This window comes from Papio anubis, chromosome 20 (assembly GCF_008728515.1).
Source record: "Papio anubis isolate 15944 chromosome 20, Panubis1.0, whole genome shotgun sequence".
In the NCBI taxonomy this organism is placed as follows: Eukaryota; Metazoa; Chordata; class Mammalia; order Primates; family Cercopithecidae; genus Papio; species Papio anubis.
Genome location: NC_044995.1, coordinates 5,253,108 through 5,270,982, shown reverse-complemented (window position 1 = coordinate 5,270,982; position 17,875 = coordinate 5,253,108). Strand labels below are relative to the sequence as shown.

The window sequence follows — 17,875 nt, the reverse complement described above, 5'->3', positions numbered from 1 at the left end:
ACAATTCCACATCTAGGGACGTACGCTGTAGATATATTATCACATAAGAAGAACTGCATTTATAAGGTTATTTCCGGAAGCATCGTTTGAAATCCCCAAAGACTGGAAACCACCTAACTGTCCTCACCCAGGGGTCTATTTAAATAAGTTATGTTAAGTCCGTTCAATGGAATACTATGCAACTGTGTAAATGAATGAGGAAGCTCTTTGTGTACTGATAGGGAAGTTTCTCAAAGAGGCATTGTTCAATAGATAAAGCAAGATGCACAGTGGTGCACTCAGAATTTTATCTTTCATGTTGAAAAAAATGTCTAAGAAAACGTTTACCCTGATTCTAGTCATTAAGAAACAAACGGCCTGGGCGCGGGGGCTCACGCCTGTAATCCCAGCATTCTGGGAGGCCAAGGCGGGTGGATCACTTGAGATTAGCAGTTCCAGACCAGCCTGACCAACATGGTGAAACCCTGTCTCTACTAAAATACAAAAATTAGCTGGGCATGGTGGTGGGTGTCTGTAATACCAGCTACTCCAGAGGCTAAGGCAGGAGAATTACTTGAACCTGGGAGGCAGAGGTTGCAGTGAGCTGAGATAATGCCCCTGTGCTCCAGCCTGGGTGACAGAGCAAAACTGTCTCAAAACAAAACAAGAAAAAGAAACAAACGAATCCAAAGTGAAGGGTGACAACACTGGTCTGAAATCTTTAAAACTGCTGATGTCATGAAAAAGTAAGTTGCCTAGGCTAGGGGGCTCACATCTGTAATCCCAACACTTTGCGAGGCTGAGGTGGGAGGATCACTTGAGGCCAGGAGTTAGAAACTAGCCTAGGCAACATGGTGAGACCCAATTTCTACAAAAAATTAAAAATTACTTAAGCATGGTGGTGCATACCTATAGTCCCAGCTACTCGGGGGGCTGAGGTGGGAGGATCACTTGAGACTGGGAGGTGAAGGCTGCAGTGAGCCATGATTGCACAACTGCAATACAGCCTGGGCAAGAGAGCGAGACATGTCTCAAAAAATGAAAAAGTTGCCATAACAATGTGTGTTATCCTAAGTTAGAACTTGGATTAGAAAAATAAAATTATGGGCCGGGCGTGGTGGCTCATGCCTGTAATCCCAGCACTTTGGGAGACCAAGGCGGGCGGATCACCTGAGGTCTGGAGATTGAGACCAGCCTGACCAATGTGGTGAAACCCCGTCTCTACTAAAAAAATACAAAAATTATCTGGGTGTGGTGGTAGGCACCTGTAATACCAGCTACTCGGGAGGCTGAGGCAGGAGAATTGTTTGAACCTGGGAGGTGGACGTTGCAGTAAGACAAGATTGTGCCATTGCACTTCAACCTGGGCGACAAAAGTGGGAAAAAAAAAATGAAATTATTGGCCAGGCACAGTGGCTCATGCCTGTAATCCCACCCCTCTGGGAGGCTGAGGTGGGTGGATCACCTGGGGTCAGGAGTTTGAGACCAGCCTGGTCAACATGGTGAAACGTCTCTACTAAAAATACAAAAATTAGCTGGGCATTGTGGCAGGCGCCTGTAATCCCAGTTACTCAGGAGGCTGAGGTAGGAGAATAGCTTGAACCCAGGAGGTAGAGATTGCAGTGAGCTAAGATCGCACCACTGCACTCCAGCCTGGATGACAGTGAGACTCTGTCTCAAAAACACAGGCTGAACATGGTGGCTCGCGCCTTTAATCCCAGCCCTTTGGGAGTCCGAGGCAGGTGAATCACCTGAGGTCAGGAGTATCACTTGAGGTCAGGAGTTCGAGACCAGCCTGACCAAAATGAAACCCCGTCTCTACTAAAAATACAAAAAAATTAGCCAGGTATAGTGGCGCATGCCTGTGATTCCAGCTACTCGGTAGGCTGAGGCAGGAGAATGGCTTGAACCCAGGAGGCAGAGGTTGCAGTGAGTTGAAATAGCGCCACTGCACTCCAGTCTGGGTGACAGAGCGAGACTCAGTCTCGGAAAAAAAAAAAAGAAAGAAATTATTAATAGCTTTGAAGAATATTACAGGGACACATGACAGATCTAAATAAGGACTGTCTATTCGATAACGTCACTGTCTCATGCTAAACTGCATGACGATGACAATGACACTGTAATTCTGTAGGCGGACATCCCTGTTCTTAAGAGCCGACTGCTGGAGGCCAGGCACGGTGGCTCACGGCTGTAATCCCAGGACATTTGGAGGCCGAGGCAGGGGGATCGCTTGAGCCCAGGAGTTTGAGATCAGCCTAGGCAACATGGTGAAACCCTGTCTCTATAAAACGATACAAAAATTAGCAGGGTGTGGTGGCAAACACCTTTAGTCCCAGCTACTCAGGAGGCTGAGGATCAGCTGAGTATGGGGAGTTTGAGGCTGCAATGAGCCGTGACCACACCACTATACTACAACCTGCATGATAAGAGTAAGCTCCTGTACAAAAAAAAAAGAGTTAGCCTGGGTGCAGTGACTCACGTCAGGAATCCCAGCACTCTGGGAGACAGAAGAAGGTGGATCATGAGGTCAGGAGTTCAAGACCAGCCTGGCAGACAGTGAAACCCCGTTTCTACTAAAAATACAAAAATTAGCCAGGTGTGGTGGCAGGTGCCTGTAATCCCAGCTACTCAGGAAGCTGAGGTAGGAGAATCGCTTGAACCTGGGAGGCGGAGGTTGCAGTGAGCAAAGATTGTGCCACTGTACTCCAGCCCGAGCAACAGAGCAAGACTCCATCTCAAAAAACAAAAAACAAAAAACAGGAGTTAACTGCTGGAGTTTTCAGAGGCAAAGTATCATGATGACCACAACTTTCAAATAGTTCAGCCATAAAAAAGACAAAAGGTACAGGTATATGTGTGTGCTTGGATAAAGCAAATGAGGTATCATGCCAACAGCCAGTAAATCAAGGCAAAGGGCGTGGCTGTTCACTGTACTCAATATGTACCGTCTCTGCAGGTTTGAGACTTTTCAAAATATTAAGGGGGAAATATATAAAATGAAAATAGTAACAATTTTACAAGGTGGACAGAAGAGTATGTATAAATCTTTTTGCTTTTAATGCAGGGAGTATGTAGAAATCTTTTTTATTTTAATGCAGAACATATGTATAAATCTATTTGCTTTTAATGCATCATTCTACAAGGACAGCTAAGAAACTGGTTTCCTGGGGGACAGGGTAGAAGAAGACTTCATTTGCTAACTGCTTTATTGAGCTCTAATTCACATACTATACAATTCATCCATTTAAAGTATATATAGTTCAATGGTATTTAGTATGTTCAGAGTTAGGCAACCATCACCACAGTCAATTTTAGAACTCTTTCATCACCCCAAAAAGCCTACATCCTTTAGCTCTCTCCCCGCATTCAGCTCATCTGCCCCCACCCCTGGCAGCCACTCATCTTACTTTCTGTCTCCATGGATCTGCCTATTCTGGGCATTTCCTATAAACGGGATCTTGGAATACGCGGCCTCTTGTGTCTGGCTGCTTTCTCTGAATGTGTTCATCGTTCATGTGTGTGGCGGCCTGTCATCGGTGCTGCGTTGCTTTTTTGCTGAGTGCTTTTCCGCTGTATGGCGAGGACACGTTTGCAGTATCCGTTCATCGGTGGATGGACATTAGGGGTGCTTCCACCGTTTGCGAGTGGTGCAGCCGTGAGTGTGTGCAGGAGGTTTCGTGTGAGGAGGACTTCAGCTGACTCTGCGTTTGCGCTCTTTGAGTGACAGCCGCGTACATGTGTGACTTATAGGAAGAAGCAAGTGTAGTTACTGGCTCTGGCTCCAGTTGTGCAAGTAGCCGGAGAGACAGGGAGTGATGACCTGCGGGGAGAGACCCGCGTGGGACAGATGAAGCGCAGGGGCTTGTGGGAGCCCAGAGTCATTGCCGGAGCTGGAGGAGGAAGGAAGGAGCCGACTGGCTGCCCTTGGTCAGTTGGCTGTGGCTACAGGGATGCGGTGGGAGGGACGGTGTCAGCAGGGGCAAAACGTGGGCTCTTGTTAGTACACGGTGGAGGCAGAGCAGCATTAGGAAGGAAAGGCCCCTGTGTCCCCTCTCATCAGCCCTGGCACAGGATGGCAAACGTTGTCCTCTGCACCTCTCACAGCCCTTCGGTAGCAAGCACTTAACAGAGATTCACCAGTCAAATGACACCACGCGCTCACTGCAGGCCAGACACCGGTTTTCTCAATGAGTGAGACACTCATTTCCTCAATGACCTAATCCAATCTCGCCCAATCTCACAGCTTTATTTCGTTTTTTTGGGGGGGGGAACAGGATCTTGCTCTGTTGCCCAGGCTGGAGTGCAGCAGCACGTACATGGCTCACTGCAGCTTTGATCTCCTAGGCTCAAATGATCCATCCACTTCAGCCTCCCAAGTAACTGCAACCAGAGGCATGCACCAGCCGCCATGCCTTGCTAATGTTTTAACTTTTGTAGAGACGGGATTTCACTATGTTGGCCAGATTGGTCTCAAACTCCTGGGATCAAATGATCTCCCACCTCAGCCTCCCAAAGTGCTGTGATTACAGGTGTGAGCCACTGCACCCGGCCTCCAATCTCACAGTTTTTTGTTTTGTTTTGTTCTGTTTTTGAGACGGAGTCTCGCTCTGTTGCCAGGCTGGAGTGCAGTGGCGCAATCTCGGCTCACTGCAACCTCCGCCTCCTGGACTCAAGCGATTCTCCTGCCTCAGTCTCGCAGGTAGCTGGGCTTACAAGCACCCACCACCATGTCCAGCTAGTTTTGTATTTTTAGTAGAGACTGGGTTTCACCATGTTTGCCAGGTTGGTCTCAAACTCCTCACCTCAAGTGATCCGTCTGCCTCGGCCTCCCAAAGTGCTGGGATACCAGGCGTGAGCCACCACGCCTGGCCTGGTTAGTTATCTTGTGTCCAGTGAGTCCTGGTAATAGAACAGGGGCTCCAGGAGAGCAGGGGCATCATCTTTTGTTTCCTGCTGTATCCTGTGCTCCAGGAATGGGGGGGGTGCTTAGAAAACATTTTTTGAGGCCGGGCGCGGTGGCTCAAGCCTGTAATCCCAGCACTTTGGGAGGCCGAGACGGGCGGATCACGAGGTCAGGAGATCGAGACCATCCGGGCTAACACGGTGAAACCCCATCTCTACTAAAAAAAATACAAGAAACTAGCCGGTCGATGTGGCGGGCGCCTGTAGTCCCAGCTACTCGGGAGGCTGAGGCAGGAGAATGGCGTGAACCCGGGAGGCGGAGCTTGCAGTGAGCTGAGATCCGGCCACTGCACTCCAGCCTGGGCGACAGAGCGAGACTCGGTCTCAAAAAAAAAAAAAAAAAAAAAAAAGAAAACATTTTTTGAACGATAAAAGAATAAAGGAACTCAAAGAATCCTCACAAAACCCTCTGAGGTAGGTGCTGCTACGACCTCATTTTACAAAGGCTGGAACTGAGGTCCAGAGATGTGAAGCTACCTGCCCAAGATGGCACAGCTAGCCCAGTGGGGCATGGCCAGGGTTCAAACTCAAGCAGGCTGGCTCCAGAGCCCCACCGCTAAATCTGTGTGCCAGGCCTGTGCCAGGGGAGATACAGTGGTGACCTCCCCTGGGAGACAACTTTGAAGGTGGATTTGTTTGCTTGTTCACCACTGCGTCCTGGCTCACACATATCGGCTGAGGGAATGATTAAATAATTGCAAAGGCAACTATTCATTTTTGCTCCACCAGAAAACACCTTCACTTTTTTATTTTGAGACAAGATCTCACTGTATTGCCCAGCCTAAAGTACAGTGGCATGATCACATCTCACAGCAGCCTTGAACTCCAGGGCTCAAGCAATCCTCCCACCTCAGCCTCCTGGCCAGCTGGGACCACAGGCATGTGCCACCAGGCTAGTTTTTGTATTTTTTTTTTTTGATACGGAGTCTCACTCTGTTCACCCAGGCTAGAGTGCAGTGGCGTGATCTCGGCTCACTGCCAGCTCTGCCTCCCGGGTTCACGCCATTCTCCTGCCTCAGCCTCCGGAGTAAGTGGGACTACAGGCACCTGCCACTACGTCTGGCTAATTTTTTGTACTTTTAGTAGAGACCAGGTTTCACTGTGTTAGCCAGGATGGTCTCGATATCTCCTGACCTCACGATCTGCCCGCCTTGGCCTCCCAAAGTGCTGGGATTACAGGCGCGAGCCACTGCGCCCGGCCTAGTTTTTGTATTTTTTGTAGAGACAGGGTCTTGCTATGTTGCCCAGGCTCACCTCCACGCTTTTGGTCTTGTCCTTCCCCTAGGCCTCTGTGACTGCTGCCTCTGGACTGCCTGGGTATATGTCTTCCTCCCTTACCAGCCAGGGACCTCTGGATGGCAGAGCAAAGACTGACTCTCCTCTGGGACCTTAGCATCACCCAGCATAGGGCTGAGCCCCCAAGAAGCCTTAGGCAGCGTTCACTGCATGAAACTCCACTGCATCCGGAGACTCAGCTCAGGCTTAGCTCCTCCAAGCTGACCAGCTGCTCTTCAGGGTCCCCACAACGTCTTGTGCCACTTCCACTATTGCATGTGTGCATGCAGAGCTGGGATCCTTTCAGCCTGTGAGCTCCTCGAGAAAAGGAGTCAGCGTCTTGCCCAAGTCGGGGTCTCCGGCATCACCCTGCACAGTGTCCGGTTACTTCAAGACACGTGAGTTTAGGCCAGGTGCGGTGGCTCACGCCTGTAATCCCAGCACTTTGGGAGCCTGAAGTGGGCGGATCACTTGACGTCAGGGATTCGAGACTGGCCTGGGCAACATGGCAAAACTCTGTCTCTACTAAAAATACGAAAATTAGCTGGGCGTGGTGGCGTGCACCTGTAATCTCAGCTACTCGGGAGGATGAGGCATGAGCATCACTTGAACCCGGGAGGTGGAGGTTATAGTGAGCCGAGATCCCGCCACTGCACTCCAGCCTGGGTGACAAAGCAAAACTCTGTCTCAAAAACCAAAAAAAAAAAGACATGTGAGTTGAAACTCGCTGTGAGTATCAACCACTCTGGTGAGTCTTCCCTGAGCACACAGGTTCTTCTCCTGGCTCCCAAAAACTATCACTGCTCCACCATAGCTCGGCACACTCTGGACTGAGATCTCCTGTCCTTCCCCAACCAAACTGGATGATCATTGGCTCCCCAGTGCTCAGCAGAGGGCCTGTCCAAAGAGCAGCTGTCAGAAACCCATAAGAGAGGGAAGAGTATTTCAGAGAAGGGAAGGAACCTCTCTAGGGGGAAGAGAGACCTGTGGGGGGAAGTGCAGGAAGGAGGAGAGGCGGCCGGGTGCGGTGGCTCATGCCTGTAATCCCAGCACTTTGGGAGGCCGGCGTGAGTGGATCACCTGAGGTCAGGAGTTCGAGACCAGCCTGGCCAACATGGCGAAACCTCATCTCTACTAAAAATACAAAAAGTGAGCGGGGTGTGGCAGCAGGCGCCCGTAATCCCAGCTATTCAGGGGGCTGAGGCACGAGAATCGCTTGAACCCAGGAGGAGGAGGTTGCAATGAGCTGAGTTCGCACCACTGCATTCCAGCCTGGGTGACAGAGCAAGACTCTGTCTTAAAAAAAAAAAAAAAAAAAGGAGAGAGAGCGGCAACAAGTTCCTTGAGTGGAAGGGCTGAGGCGAGGCACTGACATCGCCCTGCCCACTCCTAGTTCCTCTCTAAACCCTGCCTACTCACTCCCCCACTAATCTCTGCCTTCAGAGCGGCAACCCCAACCTGCTTCTCTCCCTTAGCCTTCCCCATCCAGACTGCTGCTCAAACCTCAAACCCAAGAGTCATCCTGGACTCTTCCCCTGGCTCCCACGCCCAGTCCATCAGCCAGTCCCCGTGGCTCCACCCACAAAGGTAATCTGAGCCTGATTCCCTCTGCCTGCTGGACTCTCTCCGTCCTAACAGATCTCCCTCCTTCCATTCTTATTCCTGCTACAATCCAATTTCCATTCAGTGGTCAGTGAGTTTTTCAAAACACGGGGCGAATCGTGTTGTTTCCACGCTCAAACCCTCCCACGGCTCCCCGCTGAACCTAGAATAAAGGAAAAATTCCATACCAAGGTTTACAAGGCCCTATAGGATCTAGTTCCCCATCATGACTCCGACTTCATCTGTATTACTCTCGTCCTCTCGGCTCCTGCTACAAATACGCCGAGCTCCTTCCACCTCAGAGCCTTTGCACTTGAGGGTCCCAGAGCGGCCGATTCTGGACCACTCCAGCTAAAGCAGCAAGCTCCTCGATCATTATTACCATGTTACCTTGCGTTAGTTCCCTTCTGAGAGCATCTCACAGCCCCAGAGCAGGGCTTTACTGGTGCTACTATTAAAACTCATCACTTGTCTACCATCTGTCTTCCCAAGGCAGGGACTTCTCTGACTTGTTCTTGCTTCCAGAATAGTGCCTGGCACAGAGTACTCAAACACCCAGTGAATCCAGGATGACACCAAGCCAGCACGTGCACCACCCAGTGCCCCCGCTTCTCCCGGGCCACTTCCTGCCCCACGGTGCCCGGCGCATGCGCCCCCTGCCCGCCGAGGAACTCCAACCCCACCCCGGCCTTTTCCTGTGCGGCCCGCGCCCTCCCCCAGGAAACTCCTGGCCGCTGCCCCCTCCTGCGCGCCCCCGGGCCAAAGGGTGCCCTCGCAACCCTCTCTCAGGTCTATGTGCCTGGCTGGTCAAGCCCCGTTCCCTACCAGGCCCAGTGCCCCGAACTCCCCTTTTCCCCTCTACTCACTCGCTTCAAACAGCGTTTCCCGCCACAGCCTACGCCGCCGTGACCCCTGACTCCCGCGCGCGCAAGCCCAGAGCCGCGGGGCGCCGAGACGGGCCACGCCTCCGCCTGCCCAAGGGCGGGCAAGGCCACGCCCAACCAGGCGGCGGACCACGCCCCGCTCGTTCGACTGCAAGGCAGGCCCCGCCCCCTCCCTCAGCTTGCAAAGTGGCCTCGCCCCCTTGCTGAAAAATTCCCTTAACTCCGCCTCCCCATGACGTGTCGGCCAGAAGCCACGCCCCTCCGTGCCGCAGCGCTCACGACCTCGCGCAGTCTGTGCGCGCGACGGCTGTGTTCTCTCTTCTTCCACCCTCGGGTGTTGCGCGCGCATCCTCCGCGTCCCCCGCCGGCTTCTCGCCTGGGGCCGCGTAGGGAGCCCTGCCCCGTCGTTGCCCAGCAGCCAGCCGGTGACCTGACGCCCGAGATCCCCGCCGAGGCTGGCTGATAAGTGGTGGAGTCCTGGCTTGATCTGTTCTCTATCCTGGTCTCAGTTTCCCCACATGTAAACTAGACTCAACAACGCATGATGGGGACACGTGTGGGGCGCCCGGTACACTACTCTTGGGATAAGGTGATCGTTTTTAACTACTCTCACTTCCGCTGTCCCCTGCCCCAAATAAATGTACCTTTAAGTTGCATCCCTCCATGCAACCCCCCCTTTTGCCCTAGATTAGAATTGCTCATTCAGCTCCTTTAGGGCTGGCACACGGGCAAGAGGAATTGGAGGAACTTCGTCGCTTGCTCACTCCGAACTCGCAGTGTCCCTCACCTTTCAAACTTTGCACGTGCTGTTCCCTCAACTTGAAGGCCCAGCCCCTGGGCTCTTGTTTTAGGTCCCAGCCTGTTGTGACACCTTGCCTGACTTCCTCTAGCCCCACCACAGTGCCACCCTCATTAAAGTCCCTATCCCGAGTCTTGGTAGGAGGGTGGTTATCTTGTTCACGGATGTTTCCAGTGCCTAGAATTGTGCCTGACTAGTAAATGCTCCGGAAACATTTGCTGGGTGAATGTCTCCATCTCTAGAATGGCCAACCCAGTGCCTGGCCCACAGGAGGCCTCAGAAAACACTCGTTATTGGGACGAAAGTCCAGTTCCCGTCATCCACTTAAGTCCTGTTTATCCTTCAAGGGCGAGTTCTGATTCACCTTGCCCAGGGAGGTGACCCTGAGGCTGTCAGGCCCCTGTTCTGAACTTTCACAGCAGGCGACACACCACCCAGCACTGGAACCCTATGTGCCACCCCTCCCACCAGCCTGGGGAGGCCCAGTCCCACATGCTCAATCAGGTTCAGGGACCCGGTGTCACTGAGGTCCCTAGAAGCCCACGCCCTCTCCATCTTGCACTCCAGCTCTGGGCTGGATTGTATTCATAATTTTATTTTCCTGTTTTTGTTTTTAGTTTTTATTAAATAAAAGGAGCAGAGGAAGAGGAAGGCCTCTGGTCTCCCGGCCTATGGGGAGAGCCATGGGTCCTCCCCTCCCTCTGTTCAAGGTGCACTGCGTGCTGGGCTTGAGGTGTAAGCTGGGGAGGGAGGGCAGCCGGGAAGGGTCAGCGGTCGGGACCTGTAACCCTTTCACCCCTTCTGGAAGACTTGGTGGGCAGGGAGGGAGCCTCCTGGAACCGGACTGGGGCTCATCCCAAGGGCTGAGGGCTGGGAGGTCTACAGGCTCAGCCCAGGGCCCCTTCCACCCGAGGAGGAGAAAGGGGTGCCGGCGTCTATCTGCTGGAGGGTGGTCAGGCAAGGCTGTGGGGCTGGGTGGCCGGCCCCTCACTCGTGGACGTCCCAGATCTCCGACAGCAGAGGCGGTAGCTTCTTATCCTGTAGCCGCAGGGCGAAGACCTGCTCCGAGTGCACGGAGCTCAGCGTGCGCAGGCTCACCAGCTTCATGAGCATGCGCGGGAAGCGCAGCTGGTCCTGAGGGAGGAGGCAGGTGGGCACTCAGTTCCTGCCCGGCCAGGCTCTGGGCGGCCCACCCCAACAGAAAGGAGGGACCATCCCCGGTCAGGCGTGGGAGCCAGCGTGGGGCCCGCCCCTGTGCTTGGACTAGACCTGGCTCATAGTCCAGCAGGGTGGGGCCTGAGGAAAGACTGCCGGAGGGGGCGGCAGCCAGGCAGAGCCCAGCCTGGATGGACCAAGTGGGCCGCGGGACGTAGTTGGCTCTGCGCAGAGGCGCTGCGGGGCCCTACCTGCGGCCTCTTGATGCGCGTGTAGGACAGCAGCGCCTCCACGTAGGGCTGCTGCAGCGCCTCCACGCGCCCCGGCTCCTGTACGTTGGGCCGGTCGGCCGAGAAGATGTTGATGGCGATGAGCAGGGCGTACTCAGCGTCGTCCAGGCCCAGCCGCCGCATGGCCCGCGAGAACTCAAAGATGGGGTTGATGAACTCCACCTGCAGGCCTGCAGGGCGGGAGGCAGCCCGTGACTCCCTCAGCCCGAGACTCCCTCAGCCCGAAACCGGGCCCCACAGCCTCACCCCTGGCGCCACCCACAGTCACTGGGGCCGGGAACACAGCAGTAATCACAGCGTTGTCATTTCTGTCCACCTGTGCCCCGTGCCCATGAGAGTGCTGGCACGTAGCAGGTGTGCCACACATCCCGCCCAGTGAGGGAATGAATAATGAGGGTGCATGTTTCCTCAGTATTTTCTACTATCCTGTCACCAGCCTCCCTTCCCACCTGGCGGTGGTTGCAGCTTCCCCGGGTCCTATCCTTGTCCCCTTCACGAAGGCAAAGGGAAGCTTTTAAAACCATCGTGTCGGTCCCTGCGCTGGCTTCCACCGCTCAGGTAAAGCCCAAACTCATTCCCACGACTGATTTGTTCGTTCATTCATCGAACATCACCGAGTACCTGCCATGTGCCAGGCCCCAGCACTTACATTGAGGGCCTAGGGAACAGGTCATAGACAAACACATTAGGAAGAGGCCCAGCCAGTCAGAAGGCTGTGAGTTCTATGGAATTAGGCAGTGCAGAGAAGGGCGAAGGGCCCTGCTGAGCCACGGTTCTATTTTACACAAGGCGGGCAGGGAAGGCCATGCCGTGGGTGACGCTGGAGCAGTGACCAACCCCAAGGAGGTGAGGGATTGTGAGGGTGACCAACTGTCTGCTGTTCCCAGGACTTGGGACAGGGGCTACCCAGGCCATGGGACTTTCAGTGTTAAAACTGGGAAGGTCCTGGGCAAACTAGGACCAGTTGGTCCCCCTAGTTCTGGGCAAAGGAAACTCCCAAGTACAGCATGGCAGGTGGGTGCCAGTAAGAGGCCAGAGTGACTGGAGGAGGGGGAGAGGGTGGAAGCTGAGGGCAGAGAGTGAGCGAGGCCAGGTCCTAAAGGGCTTTGTGGGCCACAGAGAGGACTCCAGCTCTTCTCCCAGTGAGACGGGAGCTGTGGAGGGTTCTGAGCGGAGGAGGGATGTGGACGGCCTCAAGTGCTGACAGGACCCTTCTGCCTGCCCTGTGAGCAGCTCCATCAGGCGGGGGTGGAGGAAGGGGCCCCTCAAGGGGACTCTGGCAGTGTTCCAGGGTGGTGGCAGAGGAGGGGCTGGGAAGGGGTAGGGTGGGATTCCCAATCTCTCTACCCCGTCTCCTTGTGCTCCAGCTGCCTGGGGCTCCCTGTAGTTCCTCCAAACCACCGGCTCTCCCCGACCTCAGGGCCTTTGCAATCGCCAATCCCCCCTGCCAGAAACGCTTCCACGAAGCCCTGCCCTGCTAAGCTTAAGCTCATACTAAAAGAGTTACTGGGACCGTCTTGGGTGGTGAAAGGGCCAGGGTAAAAGGAAGGGGAGAGGGTGGGGCTCAGACAGATGTCAGGAAATGCAGAGAGGTCCCACACAGATTACGGGACGATGAGGAATCGAGGCCCCGGTGTATGCTCTGCAGCACTAGCAACGTGCCTTCCACCCTCTTCCTAGGCAGTGCCTCTCACTGCCCAGGCCTTCTTCCAGAAGCCCACCGCCCAGGTGACACACCCAGGTAGCGCTCTCGGAGGGCAGGAAGCAGTGCTCCTGGACAGTAGGGAAGGCTGCCCACTTCACAATGGACCGAGCTCCAGGCTGCCTCCCTTGGGTGAGACCAGGTTTTGGGGTGGGGGGATGCTTTCCCTAGTGCCCACCAAGACGCCTGATATGGTAACAGGGCCCTTCTGTCTCAACTTCCACTGCAACCCACTGTACAGAGTCGGCACTCAATACATGCTTTTTTTTTTTTTTTTGAGACGGGGTCTCGCTCTGTTGCCCAGGCTAGAGTACAGTGGCGCGATCTCGGCTCACTGCAACCTCCGCCTCCTGGGTTCAAGCCATTCTCTTGCCTCAGCTTCTCGAGTAGCTGGGACTACAGGTGTCCGCCCCCACGCCTGGCTAATTTTTTGTATTTTTAGTAGAGACAGGGTTTCACTGTTAGCCAGGATGGTCTCGACCTCCTGACCTCATGATCCGCCCACCTCAGCCTCCCAAAGTGCTGGGATTACAGGCGTGAGTCACCGTGCTCGGCCAATACATGCTTTTTTTAAAAAAAATAGAGACACGGTCTCTTCTGTCGCTAGGCTGGAGTGCTGTGGCACAATCACAGCTCACTGTAGCCTCAAGCAATCTTCCCTCCTCAGCCTCCTGAGTAGCTGGGCCTACAGGCACACACCACCACGCATGACATACACACTCTTGTCTTGCTCTCACCTTGGCTCAACCCTCACCCCGGCTTTGGAGATAAAGAAACAGACTCTGACAGGGATGAACTGGCCCCAGGTCTTCCAGCTAGCAGGGGGGCCAAGCCTCCCCAAAGCCTCCCCTGGGCCCTACCTGCACGGTGGAAGTCGTCCTTGCTATAGGTGAAGTCCTTCAGGAAGGTGATACACTCTGTCTCGTGGTTGTAGCGCCTGGCTGTCTCCAACAGCATGATCTGAGGGTGGCAGTGGGAGGGGGCTCAAGCCCTGTGACCCTTCGGCTGCTAGTCCCTCCCCTGCTGGCCCAAATGGGGGTCTAATCTCACCAGGAATATCCCTCGTCCCCCGTTCTCTCAGCCACACCAGTGTGCAGCCATCACGTGAGACAGCCCAAGCTCCTTCTTCATTTTGGGCTTTCGCACACGTTGCATCCCCCTCTCCTTAGGATACTCCTTCCCCAGGTGGGCACAAGGTATAGGAGCAGGGGGTTTGATCTGCTTTGTTCTTTGCCATATGCCAACACTTGGTATAGAGCCTAGCATACAGTAGGCGCTCAATACTTATACGTTATCCCTACTTTGATTCAAATGCTAACTCCTCTGAAAAGCCTTTTTGGCAACTTTTCTCTAAAATAGCCTCTCTGGCCTGATCCTCAATTTTCTCAGCTTCAGACCCTTTTTCCTTTTTCTTCTTGGCTCATAGAAGACTCTATTTGCCATGGAATGTCATCCTACAAGGGCAAGGACTGGTCTTGCTTAAACTCTGCTCCCAGCATCTGTCCTGGAGCTATCTCTGGGGTTTCTTGTGGGCAGATGGACCATTACCTCGATGGTGGACGCCTTCAGGAGGGCGATCTGGTCCTCCCGGCCCAGCTGCAGGAAACCAGGCACTTGCTTGGCAAAGTCCACAATCTCCTGGACTGAGATGATGGCCAGCTCCGTGAAGTGGGCGAAGCGCTGCTGGCGGGCATCTCGGGACTGGGGGTCTGCGCCCAGGGGCCAGGGCTGGGACACAGGAGACCAGGGTCACTCCCAGGTCTTTGTGAGCCTAAGTTGGGGCGGCCACCTTGAGGCCAAGCCTGCACCCTGGGGGACCCTCCTCCCAAAGCCCCTGCCCTCTGGAGCCTCATTCTTCCACACCCTGGGCAATGGCCCAGCCAGCTCTACCCGACTGGGACCATCACACTCAAGGTTGAGGAGGGGGCAGTACCGTGACTTTGGGCTGGTCGGAGAAGGAGCGTTTGTTGCACTGCAGCTGGGCTGCCACCAACTGCTGGATCATTAGTTCTTGAGCCGCTGTTAACTGGACACCCTCTCCTTCCCCGGAGCCCTGGCTGCCTGCCTCAGATCCACCAGGGGATGCCCCAGGCCCAGAGGCTGAGCTGCTGCTGCCCTGCGGTCCCGCAGGCGACTGCGACTGTGACTGTGACTGCTGCTGCTGCTGCTTCCGAATCTTCTTCTTCCGGATCTGTTCTTCAGAGAGGACGCCTGTAGGGGGATGCAGGCCTCAGCAGAACCCCAGGGCTGGGCCAATGGGCCAGGCCGGCACCGCCCCCTCCCACTGCACTCACACTGCTCCCTCATCCCTGCCTCCTTGCACTTGCGCAGCCGGCACTGCTGGCACTTGCGCCGCATGAAAGCGTCCATCTGGCAGGTTCCACCGCCCCGGCAGGCATAGCGCCGGGCCCCGCCACGGACCACACTGCGCCGGAAGAAGCCCTTGCAGCCTTCGCAGCTAAGCACATTGTAGTGGAAGCCGGAGGCCTTGTCCCCGCAGACGCGGCAAAGCTCGTGGCCCAGCATCTTCGGGGCTGGGCCCTTCTTTCGCTTGCGCTCTGGCTCCTCTTCAGGATCTGGGATGACTGGGATGGGTAGGCAGAGGCCATGAGAGAGCCACAGGGAGAAACAGGAACCAGAAGGATGTGCCCACAGGAGATCCCCAGGCAAAGCGCCAGAGGATGGAGGGAGAGAGGAGGTGCTGCTCACATTCAGGGATATTGCAATTTAGAAAGATGTATGTATCAAGGAGAAAGCGAAAACAAAAAGCAAAGATCAGGGGCCTCCCATTCCCATCTCCATTTCTTTTTCCCTTCCTAAACCCCTCTCCAAGCCCCCATGTCAACTCCAGAGCCCTGTCTCTGGGCCCTGTCTCACCCCAGTCCACGCTGCAGGCTGAGCCGGCCTCATCAGTGCCTGGGACATCAGGGTCCGGACCCCCGGGCCACGGCTCTGGACCCTCCTCCTTTACAGTGGGTGAAGAAGAAGGGGCGCCAGGCTGAGGGGGGCCATTTCCTGGAAGAGGGTGGAATCCGGGAGGGGTAGTACAGTGAGCTTCTGCTAGTGTGTGATAAGGGTTGAGTGGGGAAGAGAGTCACTCACCAAGCAGGGGGGTATCCAAGGAACTCGTGGTGGGAGAGGACATGGTGGGGTCACGGAGCAGCCTGTAAAATACAGGGGATTGAGAGCCTTGTGGGGCTAAGAAGGGTTGGGTTAGGTCAGTTACAGGTCCTGACCGGGCTTCCACTTTTACTTCCATCTCTCCAGAGACCCTACTCTCAGCCACAACCCTGGTTCCTGCTGGCCTACAAACCCTCCCCATCCTTCTAACAGGACCCGCCCCCTTCTGTTCCAGCCCAGCCTTCAGCTTGGTCTTAAGCCCCGCCCCTGCTCTAGGCCCCGCCCCCTCAGGTCCAATCCACCTGCTCTTTCTAGGTAGGGCCCATTCTCCTTTAATCATGCTCTGCCTTCACGGTCTCCATCCCATGTAGTTTCCCCCCAACCTCCTCTTCATAAGACCGCCTCACTTCTGCCCCAAGCATCCCAATTTCTCATTCTGACCCCACCTCCTTCTATTATGCTCCGCCTTCAACCTTCCAGGTTCAGGCCCTACAGACCCCCATCGTGGGCCTCCCAACACCTTGCCCCGCCCCATACGCATCCCTCCCTCCAAGCCTCATCCCTAAAACCTCGCTCCAGGTCCCGCCCCATCTCCTCCCATCATGCCCCGCCCCCACCCCACCTCCTCCCTTCCCGCTGCACCCCCACAACCTCGCTCTAGGCCCCGCCACATCTCCTCCCATCATGCCCCGCCCCCAGCCCCGCCTCCTCCCATCATGCCCCGCCCCCGCACCGCGCTTCCAGGTCCCGCCCCATCTCCTCCCATTATGCCCCGCCCCCACCTCCTCCATTCATGCTCCGCCCCCGCACCTCGCTCCAGGTCCCGCCCCTCTCCGAGCACCAGCGGGGGGCGGGGCTCATGGCTGCGCGCGGGGGTCTCGTGGACGGCCTCTCGCGGAGTGAACTACTCCTGTTGCCCTGGAAACAGCCGCGGGAGGCGCGAGTTACGGAGGGGAGGAAATGGAAGGAGAGAGAGGGGCTGAGCGGAGTAAGCGGGGAGCGCCGAGAAGCCCCGGGTTCGGGGCTCCTCCCGCATCTCCCCACTCTCGGGTGCACCTGCCTGGGTCCCCTTGCTCCGTTTCTCTTCGTCCTCCTCTTTAGCCCCTGACACACCGCCGCTACTCGAATACCCTCAAAAGTAACTTCGCCACTTCTTCCGGCAACCCCGCCCTTGCGTCACGTCCGGAAAAGAGGCGGAGCGTGAATGTTGACGAACTTCCGGCCCGCTTAGGACCAGCCGAAGCTGCTGCCCCGCACGGAAGTTGGAAACACCAGAAGTTTACCGGGTAGATCTACTGGGACTTGGCAGAAGAGTTCCGAACCCATTTCCTCGCTTCTTGGATGAGAGGGGAAACTGGGAGCCAAACCTCCAGCCCCGCGCTTTGTGGCTTTAGCTCACTGATGCGCTTCTCTGAGCCAGCGGCCAAACCCTAACTATAGCTGCTTGTCGCACATGACTGATTTAAGGCACGTTTGCGCTTTGTTTTCTGATTTTGGACTCCTGCTGCTTGTTGGTTTTATTTTATTCTTATTTATTTATTTGGAGAGGTCTCACTCTGTCACCCCAGGCTGGAATGCAGTGGTGCAATCTCAGCTCACTGCAGCCTCCGCCTCCTGGGTTCAAGAGATTCTCGTGCCTCAGCCTCCCAAGTAGCTGGGATTACAGGCATGTACCACCACGCCCGGCTCGTTTTCTTGTATTTTTAGTAGAGACGGGGTTTCACCACGTTGGCGAGGCCGGTTTCGAACTCCTGACCTCAAATCCACCCGCCTCGGTTCCCCAGAGTGCTGGGATTACAGGCGTGAGCCACGGCGCCCGGCTTATTTTTACTTTTTTTTTTTTTTTTGAGATGGAGTCTCGCTCTGTTGCCCAGGCTGGAGTGCAGTGCCGCAATGTCAGCTAACTGCAACCTCCGCCTCCTGGGTTCAAGCGATTCTCCTGCCTCAGTCTCACTTGTAGCTGGGATTACAGGCACCTGCCACCACGGCCGGCTGATTTTTCTATTTTTAGTAGAGATGGGGTTTCACCATGTTTGCCAGGCTGGTATTGAACTCCTGACCTCAGGTGATCCACCTGCCTCGGTCTCCCAAAGTGTTGGGATTA

General features: G+C 55.2%; 2 protein-coding genes across 6 annotated transcripts in view; both read right to left on the bottom strand.

Moving 5' to 3' along the window:
* The window catches only part of LOC100997559 (DNA polymerase delta catalytic subunit), a 46,645-nt gene extending 37,831 nt beyond the window's left edge, over window positions 1-8,814 (bottom strand). For 2 of the 3 annotated variants that reach the window (XM_021931350.2, XM_017952617.3), the window contains exon 1: window positions 8,688-8,813. The gene's annotated coding sequence lies outside the window, so the exon portion shown is untranslated. Of the gene's footprint in view, window positions 1-8,687 lie in introns of all 3 variants that reach the window. The other variant, XM_021931352.2, reaches the window with a different exon arrangement.
* Window positions 8,815-10,100: 1,286 nt separating this feature from the next.
* NR1H2 (nuclear receptor subfamily 1 group H member 2) lies at window positions 10,101-16,980 on the bottom strand. 3 transcript variants are annotated; one of them, XM_003915951.5, is made up of 10 exons: window positions 16,832-16,980; window positions 16,582-16,689; window positions 15,754-15,815; window positions 15,529-15,666; window positions 14,946-15,236; window positions 14,585-14,862; window positions 14,200-14,379; window positions 13,512-13,611; window positions 10,911-11,119; window positions 10,101-10,638 (listed from the first exon to the last, which is right to left on the bottom strand). In XM_003915951.5, the coding sequence occupies exons 3-10, from the start codon at window positions 15,794-15,796 to the stop codon at window positions 10,492-10,494; spliced, it is 1,386 nt and encodes a 461-aa protein (XP_003916000.2). In that variant the 5' UTR covers window positions 15,797-15,815; window positions 16,582-16,689; window positions 16,832-16,980; the 3' UTR covers window positions 10,101-10,491. The 3 variants fall into 3 exon arrangements, with proteins under 3 accessions (XP_003916000.2, XP_003916001.2, XP_017808103.2); XM_003915952.5 differs by lacking the exon at window positions 14,946-15,236 and having other exon boundaries at window positions 16,832-16,965; XM_017952614.3 differs by lacking the exons at window positions 16,582-16,689; window positions 16,832-16,980 and adding an exon at window positions 16,341-16,360.
* Window positions 16,981-17,875: the final 895 nt, after the last annotated feature.

Bases quoted from the DNA above. Each gene is read 5' to 3' on its own strand.
- NR1H2 (XM_003915951.5), bottom strand. From the start codon at position 15,796: ATGTCCTCTCCCACCACGAGTTCCTTGGATACCCCCCTGCTTG. The intron at 14,380-14,584 runs GTACTGCCCCCT...CCTGTGTCCCAG, and splicing joins CCGACCAGCCCAAAGTCACG to CCCTGGCCCCTGGGCGCAGA. The intron at 11,120-13,511 runs GTAGGGCCCAGG...CCCGCCCTGCAG, and splicing joins GGACGACTTCCACCGTGCAG to GCCTGCAGGTGGAGTTCATC.